This window comes from Ochotona curzoniae, unplaced genomic scaffold, assembly GCF_017591425.1.
Source record: "Ochotona curzoniae isolate NIBS_2020 unplaced genomic scaffold, NIBS_Ocur_1.0 contig_3819, whole genome shotgun sequence".
NCBI classification, from domain to species: domain Eukaryota; kingdom Metazoa; phylum Chordata; class Mammalia; order Lagomorpha; family Ochotonidae; genus Ochotona; species Ochotona curzoniae.
The window spans coordinates 30,557,490-30,580,185 of record NW_024466004.1 but is presented as its reverse complement, the minus strand read 5'-3'; the positions used below and the strand labels follow the sequence as shown (position 1 = coordinate 30,580,185).

Genomic DNA, 22,696 nt, shown 5'->3' with positions numbered 1-22,696 from the left:
TGCCAGGTAAGTCATTTAGAAAGCTCCTAAAGCACTGCCAACATGCCTAAGAAAGAACTAAAGATATTCACAAAATTGTTAGATTTTTTTTTGAGCTAGAACAAAATATATTTGATCTATAAAGCCATAACACTACCTTAAGGTATTTTCATTTCATCCAACCTAATCTCTTCAAATGTAAAAACAGGACATCGTCATTGAAATATAGCAAGAATGATTCTGATGATTTAACTGAAAACAACTTTATAACCCAAGCATTAAAACATTATATGTTCAAAGGAAAGTCATATCAGTGTAAGTATGTGAATTATTCATGGAAAAACACATATTAAGAACTATATCAAAACAACATTTTCATAAATCCAGTTTGATATTGTACTATTAATGGGTTTCATTTTACGAAGAATATGAGCTTTAATGATAAACTCTAATCCAATGAATAGTTTCAAAGTATATACTCTGGAATTTCATTGCTACATCCATGCTCTAATTTCATCAATATTAAGCTTACCTTTCTTTTCGGTCCAGACTGCTTAAAACATGAAAAAAGAAAAAAAACGTAAGAGGCAAGACCTCACTGTAGATATATCACCGCAGTCGTAGTAACTGTAGTTAATAAGGCAGAACTATAATGTGGTCAATGTGTTACAAATACAATTCATATATATACATATATTATATAATACATTATGAATCTTATCTAAATTATTTTCCAACTTTCATTAACACAAAATAATTACAAGTCATATATTTAAAAGGAGGAAAAATGGATATACAAAAATATGAAAATTCTTGAAAGGGCTTTATTTATTAAACCTTCAAGGATATGTTATTTTGGAAGGGTTATGCAAAGTGTTCTAAGATACAAAGACTCAAAAAACTTAAGAGGTTTCTAATTCTATTAACAGAATGATTATTTGTTTTTGAGTTAAAGAAACCTTTTAAGATTTATTGAACTTCTGCCCAAAGTCTTAAACACAGTATGTGACTTGGGACACAAGGAAAGCCCAGGCTTTAAAATCATGGTCTCTAACAAGAATCCAATACATAAGTCCCAGCCTTCTACACAGTTCAAGTTGAAGTTCAAAAAATGTTAACATTAATTAATCAAAAGTAAATCTACACAAACCCTCCACTTAGAATTAAATATTCACACCATATTATTCTTTATTTAAAAGGAACTAAATAGTCAAAACTGAAATGAATGTTATTTACAAAATATTAAATTCACATTAATAAAATGCACAGCATATAAGTAAAACAGTAATTTAGTCTTAGAAAATTAAGGTAAAATATGGCAACTTGTTTTTACATACAAAAGAAACATGTTTTTTAAAAGTTGCATTAGCATTATACTTGAAATTTCATCTTGATTATTAAACCTGAGAACAATATGAATAAAACCAATTCATGCTGGAAAAATGTCAGGAAATCAGGGGAATATTATACTCAAGTTGGTATTTTGTTCTAACAGGTTAAATTGTCCCTTGGGAAACTGGCATTCCATGTCAGATGGCCATTTCAATTTCTGGTTATTCCACTTCCAAACCAGCTACCTGTTAACACGCCGGGGAAGGCAGGGAAAGATGGGCCAACTGCTTGGATCCCTGTCACCCACCAGGGTGATCAAAATGGACTTACTGGTTCCTGGGTATGAACCAGCAGATGAAAAAGCATGCTTTCTCTCATCTGTCACTCTGCCTTCTAAACAATCTTTAAAAATAAAGGAAGACAAAATATAAACATTAAAGCTTAGATACAGTCCACTTTATATATTCTTATTTCTTAAGAAATTATATTTACAGAAAAGGTAAATTGAAAAGCCACTTCAGGTATAAATGTCAATCTAGCCATTTCCAACTCCTCACTTTGGAGTTCCAAGTTTAGTGTTCTCTTGTTTTTTAAACCTATCTACACAGAGGAAATGGAAAGCAAAAACAGAATGGAGATAAAAGAAACCAAGTTTGGTCCTTCCCAACAAAATGTAGTTAGGAAGAACAATAACAAAAATAAACATACAATATATTTTTGTTAATGTTGAGAAAAATACAGTTATCATGATATGGTATCTAATTTATAAGTTGTGGTATTCTATGATAGTCTTTGATTAATATCATGTTCTGCCCAAGGAAAAGCTTACTTTTTAATTTTTTGAAAATTTGGGCCAGCACAATGGCTCAGCTGGGTAATCTTGTGTCTAAAAGTGACAGCATTCCATAAAAGGCACCAATTCATGTCCCAGCTGCTCCAATTACCATTCATCACCTGGAAAGGCAGTGGAACATGGCCCAGAGCCATGGGACTCTGCATCTACGTGGGAGACCAGGAAGAGTCTCCTGGCTCCTGACTTCAGATTGGCTTAACTCTGGCCACTACAGTCATTTGCGGAATCAACCATCTTTCTCTCTGTCTCTCCTCCTCTCTGTACATCTTTCCAATGAAAATAAAAATCTCAAAATTTTTTCAAAAGTTAGGAGATGTAATTATTATTAATGAAGGACTTTGAAAACTGTCAACTTACACTCTTGTTGGAATATTCCAAACACAATGGAAAGGATTACCTTGAACTGGCATAAAACTAATATCAAAAATAAAAAAGGGAGAAAAAAACAGACTAACTGATTAATTCTCACATCCATGACCGATTTTACAATTTCAAAAACTTACAGTGGCACTTTTGTTAATAATCAAAATTTGCTGCTTTCAGGAGCCCATATTCCTTCTTATGAGCCCATTATAAATGCTACTGCAGACATTCACTTTTCCACAAGTGTTACCAACCAAGATTATTCTTTATATATTAAAAAATAATACACTTATGGGCTGGTGCTGTGGCATAGCAAGTTAAGCTTCACTACCTGTAAAGCCATCCAAATGATCAACTACAGTCCTGGCTGCTCCACTTCTGACCCAGCTCACTACTAATACATCTGGGGAATTCGTGGAAAATGGTGCCAAGTACTTGGGCCCCTACCACCCATGTAGAAGACTGAGATGAAATTATGGGCCCGTGGCTTTGATCTGGTCCACACCTAGCCACTGTAGCCATTTAGAAGGTGAATTAGCAAGTGGAAGGTCTCTAGGTAACTCTAGTTTTCAAATAAATATTAATTTAAATTAAATTAATTAATTTAAATTTAAGAGCCCCCAACTCCTGAAGTCGAAACTACAATAACAAAACCTCTTCCTGATTTATTTTTTAGGAAACATGTATGAAGCACTTGTTAGCATTCTTTCTAAAGAATTACAAATTACTCAGAAGAATGTCTGACTTACAAGACAAGCTCTACCACTCACCATAAGAATGTCTTGTGTGTGAATTTCCAAATGACAGCATAATTTTTAATTTCAAACTAAGACTGGATTAAGTAAAAATTTCAGGAAAAGCTATAAATGTCAGTGTGTCTACCCTCACATAAGGTCTGGTAATTATGTCAACTATTTGACAGCAACCAGATTAGGTAATACTGCTGTGTCTCTGATGATTCCAACTGCACAGAAAGTCCTACTTGTACACCTCATATATACACAAGCTCCTTTAACACTTTGCATACTTTGTATATATCTCTACTCCTACAATAACTATACAACCAGTTGTTTTTCTTTCTCTACTCTAATAAGCTACAAGGGTATACAGTTGGTCAAATTCTTCTTGGAACATCCTTCACCATATCTACATATGACATACAGCATAAAATCAATCAAATACTTTTATAAGAAAGCTGAAAATACTTTCGTTGACTTGTCTGTGAATTTTAGAATCATTTTAGTAATAATAGTCATTCTATAGGTAAAGTAAAAAATGTTCATATTTCTAGGAATAAATAAAAGGCAAACCTAAATGGAATCTGCTTTACTAATGCCTTCACTGCATAGTTAATTCTCCTAGTTTTCTTGCCAGATGTTTTTACTCAGCATTGCTTCTTTAAACACAATAAATTCAATTTAAGAGACAACATTGTACTAGCAAATATGAATTCTTATTTAACTGAATGCATTCTTTTACAAAGATGAAATGAAGTACAAAATCTAGCAGATACTAAAACTCAGAATAAAAGAAAACACAACTCAATTTCCAGACTAATCTTTACAGACATTACTAATGAGGAAATGAGGGATGGGAAAAATAGTTTACTATGCAAATAATCCCAAACTAACAAGTAATCCACAAGCCCCTGTCAAAAGCAATAGAAATTTAAAATTCAATCTTAAAATAGACCATCATCAGTTTTATTTTTTTATTATAAATTTAAAATTTATATTTCAACTTTTCAGTATTTCAACACTTTGACAATATCAGAAAGATTTTCATCAATGTTTTTTATTGGTATGTTCACTGAATTAAGAGTATGACTCCTGGGCCTGGTGCAGTAGTCTTGTAGCTAAAGTCCTCACCTTGAAGGCCCAGGACCCCATATGGGCTCCGGTTCGTGTCCTGGAGGCCCCGCTTCCCATTCAGCTCCTGCTTGTGGAGCTTGCTCTCTCCCTCTCTGTACCCTGCTGTTTCTCACTGCTTTTAAAATGAGCATTGCACACACGTACTAAGCAAAAGCAATCTGACTGTTTACCTTTGGGCTGCTGTTTTCACTCCTGGTATCTGTGCATGAGCATGATGAAAGCGTCTACCATGAACTACAGTTCCAGAACACAATGATGTATTTTGTGTATTTTCACTGCAGAGACAAGAAATAATGATTAGTCTGAAAAAGAAAAAGTTTGCATACATATAGACAAAATAAATCCTTTTCAATTTCAGCACAAACACAAAAGCTTCATCACTTAAAAACTATTTGTAGAAAAAGCCAACAATGTAAAACTGTCTAGTAGAAGCTTTTAATTTTCCTGAATTTGCCTTTCATATGCTTCGAACCAAGAAAAGAAAAAACAACAGCAGAATATAAATCAGATGTGCTAAATTCTGATTCTGCCACTAAAAAGATACTTAGTCTTTATGTACTTGCACTGTCTAGCTATAATTTAACAAATTGAAAATAAAATGACATTGACTAACACTGTGAGCTAGTAGGCTAAGCCTCTACCTGTGGTACAAGCATCCCACACGGGCACTGGTTCAAGTCCTGGCTGCTATGCCTGGAAAAGTAACGAAAGATAACCCAAATCCTTGGGCTCTTGCACCCAGGAAAAACTGACTCCTGGCTTTTCAACTGGCTCAACTCTGCCCATAGAGGTCATTTAGGGAGTGAGCTAGCAGATGAAAGATCTCTCTCCTCTCTGTGTAAGTCTGCCTTTCGAATAAAAATAAATCTTTAAAAATAAATAATGCAAACTGATGTGTGGCACAGGATGTAGTACTGCCATCCGTGATGCTGGCATCCCGTATGTCTGCCAGTTCATGTCCCCACTGCTATACTTTGACCCAACTCCTTGCTAAAGAACTTCAGAAAAGCAGTAGTAGACGGCTCAAGTACTTGGGTGACCTGTCACAACAGAGAGCTGCATGACTCTCCTGGCTTCTGGCTTATGCTAGGCTTAATCTTGGCCAAACTGTGGCCACCTGGTAAGTGGTCCTGAGGATAGAAATATCTGTCTTTCCCTCTCTTAATTTCAAATAAAAATAAATAAGCCTTTTAACAATTAAGGATTTATAATCCCATTTCTGGGTTGCTACTGATAGCTGTGTAAGTACAGAGTATAAGCACAAAAAGGAGAGACACATCTCACACAGCGAGAAATCTTGAAAAAAAAAAAAACATGCCCGTTACTGAGATAATCTTCTTTACCACCTCCTAAATTAACTATAGCCTACTTTAGGGTGCATTCTACTTTCAATACTAAGACTTTACTAGGAAAGCAAACTCATGAGATTACTGCAATCAATCTTAAGATTCAAAACTGATACCACTCTTCTTAGCAGCACTACCAAGAAATTAAGAAATTTATAGGCTAGAACTATCAGCCACAAAGATCATCAGCTTTTGGTGTTAAACTGTAGAAAACTGTGAGAAAGTGCAATGGAATGAATATACCTCAATTTCTTATTGTTGTTCAACATGTTAAGTCCAATTGCATTCCCTTTTAAGGTTTTAAAACTTTCACTCTTGTTTCGTCTTACATATGTCTTCAAGACGAAATCACCAGAACTGGTAGCAACGATTTCAGATCGACGACTTAACTGTAAAAAGATGAATAAATGCTATAGTCAATGAAATTCATATTATGATGATTTATCAACAACTATTTGAAAATTCACTTTATCTTTCTTTTTGTAAAGATTTGTGTGTTTTTTTAGGAATTTATTTATTTTTATTGGAAAGTCAGATAGACAGATAGGAGGAGAGATAGAGTGGAAGATCTTCTGTCTGATGATTCACTCCCCAAGCGACTGCAACGGCCAGAGCTGAGCCAATCCAAAGCCAGGAGCCAGGAGCTTCTTCCCAGTCTCCCACGCGGGTGCAGGGTCCCAAGGCTTTGGGCTGTTCTTTGACTGCTTTCCCAGGACACATGCAAGGAGCTGGATGAGAAGCAGGGCTACTGGGATTAGATCACGCACCCATATGGGATCGCGGGCAACAAGGTGAGGACTTTAACCACTATGCTATCATGCCTAGCCCACAAAAATTTGTTTTACTTGAAGGCAAAGTGATAACAGAAAATGAGAGACAAACAAAGGGATCTTCATCTAATGCTCAGTTTCCAAATGGCCACAATGCTCAGGGTTAGGCATAGCTGAAGCCAGAAGCAAGGAACTCCCAGAGGGTCTCTCATGGGGATGGAGGAGGTCATTTTCCATTGACTTCCCAGGAGCACTAGCAGGGAGCTGGATTGGAAGCAGAGTAGTCAATTCAAACCAATACCAATGCAGGACACTTAAGCTGGTACCACAGATAGTGGCTATTCTACCGTAACAGCAGTCCTAAGTGCTCCCTGCTAAAGCACTGAGAAAAGCAGCAGAGGATTGCCCAAGTGCCTTGAACCTACATGCAGGTACCCAAAGAAGTTTCTGCTGCCTGGCTTCAGCCTGGCTCAGCTCAGGTTATTGCAGCCTTTTAAAGGAAATGAATCAGAGGGTGGAAGATCTTGTCTCTTTCTGTCATTCATTCTCTCAAACTGCCTTTTATTTAAAGGATCATGGAACTTTTATTATTATTTTCTCTTCATATAAATGATATTCAGAAAATTATGGGAGGGACTCTTCAAACGGCTTCATCCAGAGATTTCAAAAAATAAGTATTTTCCTACTCTCATAAAACTTTGCTCTCTGATAAACAGTACTACTCTATATGGCAATCAGCTGTCATTTCAATGTGTCCTTTTCTACATGGACTTTTGCCTAAGCCTGAAAATTTCTATATAAACACAGAAATCAATATATAATCTTCATACTTCCAGAGTTATAAACATATAAAGATCAATTATCTTCGGGAAATCACAATTTTACAGGATGCCTCCTTTTCCAACAAAGAAAACTACCTTTTTACATCCCCTGCTTAAGATATTTTAAAGTAGCTTTCAGAAATGGCATAATGACTAAATCCTCACCTTGCAAGTACTGGGATTCCACAAGGGTGCCAGTTTGTGTATCAGCTGTTCCATTTCCCATCCAGTACCCAAGGCCTTAGGACCCTGCAGCAAGGCAGGAGACCCAGAAGAAACTCTTAGTTCCTGGCTTTGGATTGACATAGCTCTGGCTGTTGCAGCCATTTGGGAAGTGAACCAGTGAACAAAAGATCTTTCTGTCTCATCACTATAAATGACCTGCCTTTCCAATAATTAATAACTAAAACCTTTTTAAGGAAAATTGTTTTCAGATTGTAACAAAAAGGACTTTAGTTCCCTCTGCTCATAGTAATAATTTCTCCAAACTGACATTTTTTAAACAATAGTTAACTTTTAAAAAAATATTCATTCTAACTGGAAAGGTATATTTATAGAAAGAAGAGACAGAGAGGAAAATCCTCCATCCACTGGTTCACTCCCCAAGTAGCCACAATGCTAAGAGCTGAGCCAATCCAAAGCCAGGAGCTTCTTTTAGGTCTCCCACATAGGTGCAGGATGCCAAGGCTCTGGGCAATCCTCTACTGCTTTCCCAGGCCATAAGCAGGGACTACAACATTGGAACTACAACAGCTGGGACATGAAATGGCACCTACATGGGATCCTGGGACCTGCAAGGCAAGGATTTAGCCACAAGCCTTTTGTACTAACAACTAGGCTATAACACTAGGACCTATCCCTACTTTTTCTTATTAAAAATTTTTTTTAAATAATGATGATGTTTACATAATTGATCAGGGTGGGAAGGGTCGAGGATCAGAGGGCAGTAAGTGAGACCCTTGTTTATATATTTTGTTCTTCCCATATATGGGGAAGAGGGGGATACAAAAGGAGAAACCATGCCCAGCTTTCTAACTGTCGCATTAACGAAGAGATTGGGGAACTGCCACCCGATATTATCCCACGTTCCCCATTGTGGAGCATTTTCGGAGGGTTCTGTTCATATGTTTTCAATAGTTCTGAGATGCTACGGATATCACTGCTCCACAGATGGAGGAAATCTTTCCGAGGTTAACTGGCTGTCATAGCCCACCTCCGAGTTTCCTTTGGCCCAGCAGTTTGCTGTCAAATTTTACTTGGGTAATTGATCAATTTGTTTGGCCCTCTTTCCTCAATAAACCAATGGGTGCTATAGCCCAGCCCAACCTTATCTAACACATGCTCGGCCCTCACATATCAGAGAGAGTTGCAGCTCAGTCAGAGCAACCCCCAGTAACCCAGCTCTGGCTCTTGTGCCTGCCAACATGTACAGTGAACTGGTCAGGTGTGCCCCATATCCCATTGGGATCTTGTATATATCACTGGGCATTGAAGTCTAACTCAATTGAACCAACTTCACCCTCCAGCACACACTCATGCAACCAGGTGCCACTGCCTGTCCAACCAGGCCCACCCCCCAGTCCTGGTTCTCGTTCTCACCAATGGGAGGTTGCAGCTCTTTAGAGAGATGCCTACAATTCCTCCACTGGATCTATGCCTACCCTGGATCTCACTTTCCAGCTGGTTTTGCATTCTAGCTTGACAAGCCTTGCCATCAAGTCCTAGCACGAGCCACATGATGCTGTGGCAAACCCCAACTCACCTGCCCACACTCTGCACCATTGGCTCATGCCTGCACCAGTGGATACACTTGGCTACCCCAGCCTGGCTCTCCCCCTAACCCGGCTGACAGGTGTTATAGCCCTGCCTCGAGTAGTCTGCCCCCAAATCCAGCTCTCACACTCACCAGCATGAGTGGTGACCCAGCAGGGGAGTTCCGATTATTCCAATTCCAGGCTCAACCCCCTGTCCTGGTCTCACATGTGCTACTGGGTGCTGTGCCCCAGTTTGGTGTAGCCTGTGTCACCTTGGCATTTCCTGGCGGGTACTGTAGTCTGGCCTGGCCTGGTCTGCTCCCAGTCCAGCTCATGCTGGTTGGATCTGTCGCCCAACCCGGTGCAATCAGCCCCCAGTGCTGGTCCTAATGTGAATTGATGCAGCCAGACCCAGACCATCCTTCACCCCATCCTGATCTCAGATCTGCCAGTGGGTGTTACGAACTGGCCCAGCCTGGACCGCCCCCCTATCTGAGCCTCATGTATGCTGGCAGGTACTGTAACCTGGTCTGCTCTCGGCTGCTCCTTGCTTTGGTTCCTGCGTTCACCTGTAGGGAACGTACCCTGAAAAAGGAGTTCCCTAAGTTCCTCTATTGGGTCTCCTCTCAGTGTTGCATCTTGTACACACTGGCGGATCCCTGGTCCGGGTTGAGTTAATCCACCTCCTGCTCTGGCAGGAACAGTAGCCTTGCCCAACTGGCCCACACCCAATCCGGTTCTTATTGTAGGGTGTTACAGCCCAGCCACATTTGGTCTGTGCCCTGAAGCAGCTCTCATATGGCCCAGTGGGAGCAGAAACCTAGCCCAAGCTGTCCCACAACCATTCTGGTTTTCACAAGCACCAGTGGATGCTGGAATATGGCCCAGTCAAGCACGCCTCAGAGACTGTTCATACCCATGCCAAGGAACAGTTGCAGCCAAGTCCATCCTAGACCACTCCTATCCTGGCTCTCATGCTCACCAGCAGGAACCAAAACCTAGCCGGGGCGTCCCCTAAACTCCCCAACCAGGTCCATGTCCAGCCCCAGATCTTGTCCATTCCCAGCCCTACCCCTACTTTTAAGACAAACCCACAGTAACCTAAAACATCACCTCTAAAATCCTCTTGAAAATAGAAGTCATGGTGCCAGCATCTTCCTTATTTTCTGGGATAGCTGGAGTCCCGAATCTAAAAGCATTTTTTACAGTGTGCATCATGCTCTTCTCCTTTAGACAAATCTTTACCTCCTACTCTTACCTGAGATGACACATCATCAGGGATAAAAAATCTAAGAGCTCTGTCCAGATTTCAGCTTTTTTCCCTTTTTCTCCTGTGAGGCAACTGTTGATTCCAAATGATATAACTGAGAGGCTGAGAAGCTGAGCAGAACTTCCAACAGACATACACAGCTGCATAAACCCTCATAATCTGGACAGGATTCCAGCCCACAGGATGAATCAGAACTATTACAGACTTCAAAAACTAAAATCCAGCTTCTACACATCTCAACTCCCAACTGGAAATAGTTCTCACACTTCCAGAGAACAAGAGCATCACAACAGGACAGTTTGATAAACCAAGTGCTGTGCGGCACCCTGAACTTTCTCCTGATTCAATGGGTCTACAGAGGGCCTCAGAATTTTTGCCCAGCAAGTCCTCAAGCAATGCTAAACTTCTGACCAAAGCCCTACATTTTGAGAACCACAGAATTCAGGTGATCTGAGATGAGAAATGCTTCCTGCAAGTTGTATGAATTCAAGTTCTTCATCCTCCTCAGTGTAGAAGATGGAGTGTTGGACAGCAGACCATGGTACACACGGAGGACACAGTATTGGGGCCTGCAGAGGACATTTGGTACCATTGCAGAGAATGGAGAACAGAACATATAAACAACTGTCTCAGCCAAGTGATGACAGCAAATATGTGGGTGACTGAAGATTTTAAGGTTGACTTTGTCAGTCAATAGACACTGGAAGGGATTCCTCATCCTTTGATCAGCGAGATTGACAGCATTTCTTTTTTTTTTTTTTAAGATTGATTTTAGTTTTATTGGAAAGTCAGATATACACAGAGGAAGACCTTCTGCCCGCTGATTCACATCCCAAGTAACCACACGGCCGGTAAGCCAGGAGCCTGGAGCCTCTTCCAGGTCTCCCTTGTGAGTACAGGGACCCAAGACTTTGGGCCGTCCTCAACTGCTTTCCCAGGCCACAGGCAGGGAGCTGGATGGGAAGCAGGGCTGCCAGGATTAGAACGAGCGCACATATGGGATCCTGGGCATTCAAGGCGAAGACCAGCGACTAGGCTAGTGTGCTGGGCCCAGCATTTCTGAACTATTGCATCCACCTGGGCAGAACCTTCTGAACTTGTGTCATCGTGACCCTGGGTTGATACTGAGTGGCTTTTCTCCATCCTCGAGTGCTGGGATGGTTGGGAGGCTGTTATGGTTTATCCCCTTCCATCGCCCCCTCCCCCCAGAAATGGAAGAAACAGAAATAGAAAGAAGAAATAGAAAGCTTGGAAACAATGATCACACCCACTTCTCCCTTGATCTTTCCCACCCTATATAAACATCATCTAAACAAACAAACAAAAATTTAAGTTTTGCAGTAACAAGAGCTTATTTTGATCACTAACATCTAGAATACTATACTCAATATATATTTACTCCATGAATATTTCATTGGGATTGCAAAATGTGCAAAGATTATCAGTATGTGGTATCTTCTACCCAAAGTTATCACTCAGTATATAATCACTTACGTGAAGGAATTCAGGGAAGGTAGCACTTAAGAACTTCAGACAACAGAAGTAACACAAAAATTAAATGATGGGGCATTAGAAATGTAAATTTTAAAAACATTTAAAATTTAAAGAATGAAGTGGAAATTGAAATAATAAAAACTAGATGTTCTGGAAAAAATTTGAAAAGAAAACAAATATTAGTTATTTAAATGATAAGTGATTCTGAACTTTTTAAAAGAGGGCCCGGTGCATTAGCCTAGTGGTTATATCCTGGTGCCTTTGCAAGCACCAGGATCCTATATAGGCCCTAGTTTGTGCCATCCAATTCCCTACTTGTGGCCCGGGGAAGCAGCACTCTTGAGACCATGCACCCATGTGGAAGACCTGGTAGAAGCTCCTGGCACTTGGATTGGCTGGTTTTGGATTGGCTTAGCTCCGGCCACTGAGGCCACTTGGGGAGTGAGCCAGTGGAAGTAAGATCTTTCTGTCTGTATCTCCTTCTCTCTGTAATCTGCCTTTCCAATTAAAATCAATAAATAAACCTTTAAAAAGTAAAATTTAAAAAGATAAAAGGAAACAACCAAATGACAGGATTAAATAACACATGATGTAGCAGCTGAAGATAAAAATGAATGAACTGGAAAAGAGAGCTGAGGAAAGTACTTAGATTATGATAAACACCTTGTTCTTTATCGTCTTCTTTTGAATACAAATAAATGAAATGGAAAAACAAAGCTGTTCTAATGTGATTATCATGAATGCCACAAAAAATAATGTAGAAAAGCAATTACCACAGAGAGAACAGCTTAAAATCTTTAACCAAAAAAAAAAGGCTCCTTTATGTGAGGAGGCACAGTGACACCACAGAAGCCTGAAGGAAACACTAGTAAGTAAAACAGAAGGGGAAGGATATTGAGATACTGTAAACCAGGAAAGTGTTATGTTGTAATCGGTTACAGCACCACTTGTGCCACCACTATCCTATATCAGAGGATAGTTTCAGTCCTGGCTGCTCCACTTCTGAGCCAACTTCCTGCTAAGGCATGAAGTGCTGCTCTTCAAGGGCATCACCAGGAAGCTGCTTTGGCAGAAAAGGAAGGATTCAAATCCAGCCACTGAAAGGTGGGTGGGGGTGCCAATGGTAGTTCATCCTGCTGCACTGTAACACTGTCCCCAAACAAAGTCATTTTTAAATTGTCCAGAGGACATTTATTTAAACTTTTGAAGGAGTAAGTTTACATAAAGAGAAACACATCATGGAACATTTCCTGGGCCACTTTACATAATAAAATAATCAATAAATACATATTTTTCAGGCATAAACACAAGTTATGAACATACTAACTTTACCAATAAAGGAATATATCCAAAGTGACAATGTATAAATGCACATCACTATAGTTATGCAGCTTTGAAACTGTAGTCATCTGAAATGTGATGAGACAAGCCAGTTTTTCACGAGGCTGGGTCACTATAATATATTCAGTCATCCAAAGAAGTGAGACATGCAGAAATTTTATTATTTTTTTAAAAGATTTTGTTTATGTAATTGAAAGATTTACAGAGATACAGGAAGAGAAAGGAAGAGAGAGACTGATCTTCCATCTCCTGGTTTACCCCTCAAATGGTTGCAATGACCCATAGCTGGACTTCTAGAAGTCAGAAACCAGGAGCTTCTTCTGGCTCTTCCATATGAATGCACCGGCCTAAGCACTTGGGCCATCCTCTGCTGGTTTCCCTGGCATATTAGCAGGGAACTGGATTGAAAGTGAGTCACCGGCACTCAAACAGGCATTCAACTGGGATGCCAACATTGCAGACAGAAACTTAACACACCAAGCCATAGTGCCAGCCCCCTCAAGTTTTTAACTTTTGCAAAAATCCAAGATGTACAAATAGGACTTCACTAAGGAGGTTGCAGCGTTTTTACAGTACCTTACACACACAGAAAGATAGCATCATGATAATGTATATTTAGAGTCAAACTTGAAAAAGCAAAAACAAAAATATACAAACCAGAATGCTCTCAAAGTCTTTACACAACTTATGCCTCTATTACTCAAAGTGATGTGAAGATGAAACACATAGCCCAGCAGTTGTAAAATTAATCCAGATAAATCAGTGAGGGGGGAAAAAAACCAACCATAAAGAGAAAAGTAACATAAACAAGTACAATAAGCTGAAAACATGACATATGAAAACCCATGTTTCAGATGTATTTTATGGGTAACTGGAAGAAGGCAGTGCATAGTGGGTTGACTTCCATCATCATCTGCATTTCAGTGCACAGCTGTCTGTTTTCTTTAACAACAGTGGTAGGCAGCTTCCTTTCTGCTAACAGCTATTTGGATATTTGTAATATGATTCACACCCCAAACAAAAGTATTAACTTAAAAATTAGCCTCTGCTATAGATTTATCGAATTCCGACTAACACCAAATGATTTTGTGGGTCTTATAAGGCCAGTGGGTGTGGGAAATCATCCCCAGTCTCCGCCTGCTACCTGGTGGCCATGACCTAGAGCTTGTCTGCTCTGGTTTAGGGTGTGACTTCCAACACTGTATATAGAATGTGAACTATGATATGACTGGAAGGTCAACAGAGTTAGGTGTGCCTTTCATCCAATCACAATGTCATTACTAAGTGAAGGGACTACCTGAACACTCCCTCTTTTCCTCCCTTAGACCTCTTCCAGGTCTTCTACACAGGTGCAGAGTCCCAAGACTTTGGGCTATCCTTAACTGCTTTCCCAGGCCACAAGCAGGGAGCTGGATGGGAAGCAGGGCCTAGGGACATGAACCGGTGCCCATACAGGATCTTGGTGTGTGCAAGGCAAGGGCTAGGCTACCGTACTGACCCCTGTACCATAGGATTCTAAGCATCTTCTGGGAAGAATGAGGATGGTTTCTAAACACATATGGATGTTACGTGGCAGGGCTGGATCACAGTACCAACCAGAGTCAGAACAGGAGATGGATTATGTTAGGCTGGGCCATGACACTTCCCAGTTTATGAGAAAAGCAAGTCTGGGGGAAGATTCTGTGGGAGATACATGGGCTCACCCCTGTGGAACTGCAATGTATGCTGGTTTGCTCAAGAGCTGAGGGTAGTGACAGGCTGAGCTAGGCATGACCATGTAACCCTCTGACACTCATGTAACTGGGGTTGGGAACAGGCCAGGCTGGTCTAGGCTGCAGAACCCACAACAGAACAGGGTGTGGGACAAGCCCTAGTCAGGCTGCAACATCCACCAGCTCCATACAACAGCCAAGACAGAGGGGCAGACTATGCCAGGTAAGGGCTTAACACCCACTGGCACACTGGGAGTGGGCCTAGTGAGCCATAGCTCTCATGGATGAGCATATGATTCAGGTCTGGGTGTTGGTCCGGCTGGGCAAGATACCTCCACTTATTGGCAGGTGTGGGCTGGTTTGGGGGAAGAGGGGAGGGCAGGGCTGGGCCAAATCTTAACTCATTGGCATGTGCAGGAGCCAAAATAGTGTGTGCAAGACTAGGCTATCACACCTACCAGTTTGCATGAGCCACGGATGGGAACAAACTTGGTTGGGCTAGGATGCAGCATCCACCAGCAAGAGTTGGAATTGGGGGAGGGTTGGGACAGGTCAGGCCAGGCTGCAGCATCCAATCACAAAGGCCAAGATGTGGGATGAGCTATGCTGAACTGGCTCAGAGCAATCAGTGCCATATATAAGACCGTGGCTGGGAACAGGTCTGGTTGGAAGCTAAAACGATATCCTGGACGGGTTGTGGTTCCCACTGATGGGCATCAGAGCCTGAATGGGGGCAGTGATATGGGATGGATATCACAGCAGTGTCTCTCGCCATAGGTGTGGACTAGGTCTGGGACACGGGAGACTAGAATGAACTCCAGCACCCACTGGTGCTTGTAAGAGCCAGAGTGGGTGCTGGATGGGCTGAGCTGGGTCTCGGCACCAGCTGAAACATGTGAGAGCTGAGTCTGGGTATGGACCAGGTGTATTTATTTGTACTGTAGTACTCAACATTAAGAACCAGAATGGGTGTGATCCAGCAATTGTAACTACTGTACCTGCACAGGATGTGGGTGACAGACTGAGCTGGACTCTGTACTGGTAAGCACATATAAGAGTCAGGTCTTGGATCACCTTAGATAGGGTTTCTTTGGGGATCCCCCACAACTGAACCACTGGACTCAGAACTCCAATCATGGGGAGAACTGCAGGCTCTGCTGTCTGACCATGGAGTACATGTGTCAGAACTGGGACTCCTCAGAGGGTAAGACAAAGCAGTGGACACAGGCACAGATGCACTTGGAAGATATGGCAGCCCACTGTGGTTTGCGGAGGACATCTGGTATCACAGCAGAGAATGGAGGGTAAAACAAATTGGTCAACTACTCCAGCCAAGCATTGACAGCAAACATCTGGGTGAATGGAGACTCTAAGGTGGACTATATCAGCCAATGGACCTTGGAAGGATTTCCCCATCCTTGGATTTGGGAGACTGACACCATTTCAGAAAATCAAAACCATTTGAGTAGAATCCTTGGAGCCTGCTCCACATTGGGGATCCAGGGATGATATCAGGTGCTCATTCCCAATCCCATCCCCAGGTACTGAGGGAGTTGGGAGTCTGGGTGTGGTTTTGCCCAATTCTCCCCCACTTCCGCCAAATAGAGGAAGAAAAGGAAAATTGGGGAACAATGGTTTCACCCACTTTCCCCTAATGCTCAACCCTTCCCTCCTTAAGTAACTTCGGAAACATCATCAAAAATGAAATAATAATAAAAAAGATATTATGTTTAATGAGAGCCTTTTCTCTCCTCTAGATAAAACTAATGGATATTCTCCAACATAGTACTAAAGGTAGATTAGGAAAACTGCACAGTATACTACTAACTGTGTAAGGGTTGGGCTGGGAATATATCTTCTTCATAAAGCATACAATATTAGTGAAAGGGTTTAAAAAGTCTAAAATTAGGGCCCGGCGCAGTGGCACAGTGGTTAAAGGTCCTCGCCTTGCACACCCGGGATCCCATATGGGCGCCGGTTCTAATCCCAGCAGCCCCGCTTCCCTTCCAGCTCCCTGCCTGTGGCCTGGGAAAGCAGTCGAGGACAGCCCAAAGCTTTGGGAACCTGCACCCGCGTGGGAGACCCGGAAGAGGCTCCTGGCTTCGGATCGGCATAGCATCGGCCGTTTCGCTCACTTGGGGAGTGAATCATCGGACGGAAGATCTTTCTCTCTGTCTTTCCTCTCTGTATATCCGCCTTTCCAATAAAAAAAATAATAATAAAAATAAATCTTTAAAAAAAAAGTCTAAAATTAGTGCTTACCTTCGGAGTGGGGAAGTTGGTGGCTGGGACTTACAATTAAAAAGCCTAAGTTTTCTTTTGGGATAATAGTTTTTAAGTGTATAGCTTAACAGAAAAAAAATTTTAAAGCAACACTTGCCTTTTTTCCTTGTGAGATTTCAGAATCCTCATCTTCATCTACACTGAGTAGATTTATTCCACTACATAAAAAATAAGGGGGAAAAAACTTAAGTAATAATTACAATCCACGTGTTAAATTCAAAATCATCTTCTGTGCTCACCCAATCCAAAGAATCAGTAAGCTCTTTCTGTAAGGGGTTAGATGATAAATATTTTAAACTAACCAGACTTTCTGTAGCAACTACTCATCTTTGCCACTGTAATGTAAAAACATCCATAAACTATACATAAAAGGATGTAATAAGTGGAAATGAACAGCTATTAAAATCAATAAACGATAATTTGTTGACCCCTCTCATAAATGAATTCATGAATTGTTTAGCTGACATGTAACTATATATTTATGAAGTATAGTGAAGTAATTCAATACATATATTCCATTTGTTATCAGAATACACATCTTCTTAAATATTTATCATTTTGTGTGTGTGTTGGGAGCTTCCTACCACTCTCTTCTAACTTTTCATTAAATGTATCACAAATTGTTGTAAACTATTATTGCCCCACTATACAATGTTGGAGCTTATTTGTTCTAAGTTAATTATCTTGGTATCATTATCCAATCTCCTTTATTTATACATTTTATATAATCTCATTCATTTCCCCTTTATATTTTCAACAGCGAAAAAGGACAAAGAAAACAAAAAAGAAATAACTAGTGAAGAAATCTTAGCTAATGAAAATATAATAAGTACAATGACATCACCACAGAAAATAGTTATACTCCTTCCATTCTTGAAATATCAACTCCTCATTAAGAATCACTGGTTTGATATCAGGCTAATCTTTTATTGACTATACATGTTAATCTCAAAGGTTGAAAACCATGAAACCCTGAAGACATGAAAAATCAAAGTGTACAAACCTAAGTATAATACACAAGGCAGCAAGCACTATAAAAGCCACAATATAACCAAGGCAAATCTTCAGTGTAGTTTTTTACAACAATTCTACTAAAAGTTACAGTAAAATCTTACCCTTTTTATAAGGTATGATTCCAAGTACATTTGTCTGGACAAAATGTATTTAACATGTATAGTAGTGTTTGCCTTCTTGGAAAAAAATCTGATCTAGTGGATGTTGAGCTAGACAGTGTGGTATGTTACAATTAGGAAAGAAGGGAGCTATAAGACATATACACTGTCATACAAATTCAATGGGTCTTAAACTGGGTGCAGTCAGAAATGCCTGCCTTACAATTTGCCCCCTGAAACAGACTGTCTCCCCCTCTTTAAAGAACAATTTCCTTAGTTTGAAATATTCTACTGTAGGTCAATTTTTAACCATAAAGCTACATGTATGACATGGGCATGTTTATATATTTCAAATGGATGGCAAAATTAGTTAGCAATTATGAAAAGAATGATTATTTTCTTAAGATCATATTCTTGAAAATATTTTCATTTATAAACTTTTTCTAATTGAAACTTTCATTCTTATAGTAAAATATCTGAGGGAAAAAATATCCTTACTCTTTATCTGTATCTCCTTCACTTTCTTCTTCATGATCAAAGCTCCAATTACTTTTAAAACCTCCATCTCTCTTTGACTCTGATCTAGCCAAAGCTGGAATAAAAACAAACAAATAAGTATTCATCATAGAGATGTTCAATATAAAACAAATTTGAGCATTTCCTAACCTCTTTGATCATTTAATATTCTTTCAAACTGCTTGCTTTGTGACTATGATAAGCATTTTATGTCCTCTAGAGAGAAAAAACATTAAAATGTACTGCTGCTAATTTACAGTCATTCATATTTGTGTCTGTCATAGGAAAGTGTTTACTTTAGCAAGATAGAATAGTGGGAAGGCATATAAATACCTATCAAATACATAAAAATCAGTCCTAAATCTCACTCTTTGCTCACTGACTCTACGAATTAGTAGCTACAAAACAGTTTGCTTGTCTTATTCATGAGTACTATAACCAGATCAGTAGCCTTTTCCTTATATTCAATCATCTCTGCCTTGTAATGTAAGAGAAACAAAGCAAGGTCTTCTTTATCAGGAACATAGTTAACTCTAAGACCAGAAAAACTAACTCTAAATAAGAAAATCAAATATGTTCATTTACAAGCTGAATATGTTTTTAGATCTCTGAAACTCCCTATAGCTATAAACTACAAAACAGAAACCTGGAAAGACAAATGAAGCTCCAAAGCCTTGCAGTCATTATGACAAAAACACAATGCACTACAATTTAGGCTTTGAGATTAGATTTGGGTCCTAGCCACAAACACACACACACACACACACACACACACACACACACACACACACACACACACACACACACACACACACACACACACACAGAGAAGACCTGAAGGGCAACACTGATCTTGCAAACAAAGTGGGTAGGAAAAGCAAAGAAACCCACTGAACAAAGAGCAGGGACGCTCCTTACACCTGGTTCTGGATTTTTGAATTAACTAAAGACAAAGTCTATCTACCACATGGCTAATGCTATAGTCTGAATTTTCATGTTCTCCCAAATTCCCATGTTGAAATCTCAACCCTCAGGGTTACAGTATTAAAAGGTCGGATCCTATGAAGCTGACTAAATCACAAGGATAGAGCTGCCAAGAATGGGATTAATGTCCTTATAAAAAAAATCAATCAATGGTATAGCACACTAATCCTCTGTCTATGGTATCCCATATGGGTGCAGTTTTGAATTTCAGCTGCTCCACTTCTTACCCAGATCCCTAATAATGGCCTAAGAAAAGCAGTGGAAGGTGGACCAAGGGCTGCTTGCAGCCATGTGGGAAACCTAGATGACACTCCTGGCTCCATGCTCCCATCTGGCAGCTTCTGTGGTAGAGTGAACCGCAGATGGAAGCTTTCTTTTTCTCCCGCTTCCCTTCCTTCTCGAACTCTGCCTTTCAGATAAAAACAAAATCTTAAAAAAAGAAAAGAAAAGAAAAGGGAAGTAAGGAAGGAAGAAAATGAAGTTCAGATATATGCTGGTATACTATGGATAACCCCTGAAAACATACCTAAGAAAATAAGACACAAAAGGACAAATATTGTATGATTCCATCTAGATGAGGTCTGAGGTTCCTAGAATAGGTAAATTTGTGTAGAGTAGAACAGAATTTAACAGAGGTGACAAGAGGGAGGAGGGAAATAGAAAATTTCTATTTAACAAGCATAATTTCTGTCCCAGATGGTGAAAAAGTTCTGGAAATGAATGATTTCAGTACATATATAACTTTGTAAATATACTAAATGCCAATGATGTATAATGACACATTTAAATGGTTAAAGCAATTTTATAATATGCATGCTTAAGTCCAATCACACACTTACTAATTAGAGATTTTTATTAAACTTATTTTAAAGGCAGAGTGAAAGAGGAAAACACAGAAATGAAGACACTGTCCATCCATGGGTTCACTCTCTAATTGGCCACAACAGCCAGGACTGGACCATGCTGAAGCAAGGAGTTCAACATTTCTGTCAGGTTTCCCATGTGGGTAGCAGGGATCCAAGCATGTGGGCCATCTTCCATTGCTTTCCCAGGCTTTTCCACAAGCCAGGTCGGGGCCAGACGGAAGCAGGACCTCTGTGTCCCTGAACTGGGCAACAGAGACCCAAGCACTTGGGCTATCTTCTATTGCCTTCCCAGCTACATTAGCAGGGAGCTGCTTCTGAACTGATGTTTCAGGCTATGGTTGGCAGCTCAATCTGCTATGCTGTAACCACAGTCCTGAATTCATAATATTTGATCCCAAACCCAGAAATTCATGGAAGGAAATTAACTGATCAAATTCACAAGATAATTATAAAAAAACTATAAAATATTAGTAAAAGTAGCATTATAACTAAGTAGAGTTTATTCCAAAAAACAAGAGTTAGTATGTGAACTTTATGAACACAAGTCACAATACCAATTCTCAACACATCTCTTAGTAAACTGGAAATAAAAGGGAATTTATTCAATCTAAGAACATAACTATAAAAATTCAGCAAACACAACTTTCCCCTGCAGTAAGCTGTCAACAAATCCGCTCAGTCATGTAATCAAACTCCAAGTTGAGTAAGGCAAAGGGAAGAAAGCATTCATAAAGGGTAAGCAAAACCAGCAAAACATAAAACTATTACGTACATCAGAAAGACTCAACAGTTACAGATAGCAGACATTTATCTAATATAAAGAAACAGTCTACTTTTTTTTCCCCAAAGAAAATTTATCTACAGGAATGCGAATACACATACATTAAAACAAACAAACAAACAAACAAAACACTCTGAAAGTAATTTGAAAAACATTATAGTTATAATCTAAGACCACTTGGGAGAAAGTAATTTGGAAAACATTATAGTTATAATTGATCAAGGTATCAATGGATACTAAATAGGATATTTACATTGTTGTGAAATACACCACACTAACCACAAACAGGAAAAAGCTAACTTCCAGTGAAGAAATCTGACAAACACTACTTTAACTAAATGATCAAAGTTAATTTAACTAAAAATAGTAGCAATGAATAGGCCTCTAGCTAGGACATGCTCAAAACACAATTAATTATTCTGCTGAACAGAAGAATACAAATTCAAGGGCCTATCCAACTATTTTGAGGTACAATATATTCTAAGTCAGACTTTAACAACACAAAATGCCTGAAGTAATGAAGTATATTCTCCAACCACAACAATGCCATCAAACTAGAAATCAACAACAGAAAAACTTCCAAATTACATAGAAACTAACAGTTCTAGATAATCTACGGATCAAGGTTAAAAAATATAAATTATCTTAAAAACTGATTGGAATGAAATTGAAAACATAAAATGCAAAAGTTTGTAGGTCACATTTAAAGCAGTGCAGATAAATTTGCATTTCTAAATGGATATCTTAGAAAAGGTCTCTTACAAAATATAATCGTTGTTTGAACCTGTTTTCTGGTATACAACTCCTAAAAAGTAAGGCAATCTGCAGAGTAGCAGTGTATTTCCCTATTCTAATGAGTCGACTAAAAGACTGGTTGTCCCTTACGCTTAGGCTAACCTCCCATCCATCTGACCTGCCACCTCTGGGGTGGGGCACCATGCCAAAGGTTCAGTGGATCACGAGGACCAAAGACTCAATTAGTCATGCATAATGAAACACCCCTGACACCCTAAAGAGACCAGGTACAGAGAACTCCTGGACAGCCTAACGTCAAAGTTCTCAGAAATCACCTTTACCACCCCTTTACAATAAACCAAAACACATTCTAGAAACAAATCACTTCTATGGTACTTCTTGTAAAATGTGCAACTTGAATCCAATCATGAAGAAGCACCAGATAAAACCAAATTGGGATAAATACACCGCAAAGATCCATTTTTCCTTTAAGAGACATGGAAAATAAATGCA

At 39.6% G+C, this 22,696-nt stretch overlaps 1 protein-coding gene across 10 annotated transcripts in view; it reads right to left on the bottom strand.

Annotated features, from left to right (window-relative positions):
- Positions 1-22,696, bottom strand: part of SENP6 (SUMO specific peptidase 6) — a 99,140-nt gene that overhangs the window by 54,523 nt on the left and 21,921 nt on the right. For 6 of the 10 annotated variants that reach the window (XM_040983655.1, XM_040983656.1, XM_040983654.1 and 3 more), the window contains exons 2-6: positions 18,800-18,893; positions 17,287-17,347; positions 5,988-6,133; positions 4,569-4,673; positions 512-532 (exon numbers count right to left, since the gene is read on the bottom strand). In XM_040983655.1, coding sequence (XP_040839589.1) covers positions 512-532; positions 4,569-4,673; positions 5,988-6,133; positions 17,287-17,347; positions 18,800-18,893 — 427 coding nt within the window. The remainder of the gene's footprint in view (positions 1-511; positions 533-4,568; positions 4,674-5,987; positions 6,134-17,286; positions 17,348-18,799; positions 18,894-22,696) is intronic. The other 4 variants (XM_040983647.1, XM_040983649.1, XM_040983650.1 and 1 more) reach the window with 2 other exon arrangements.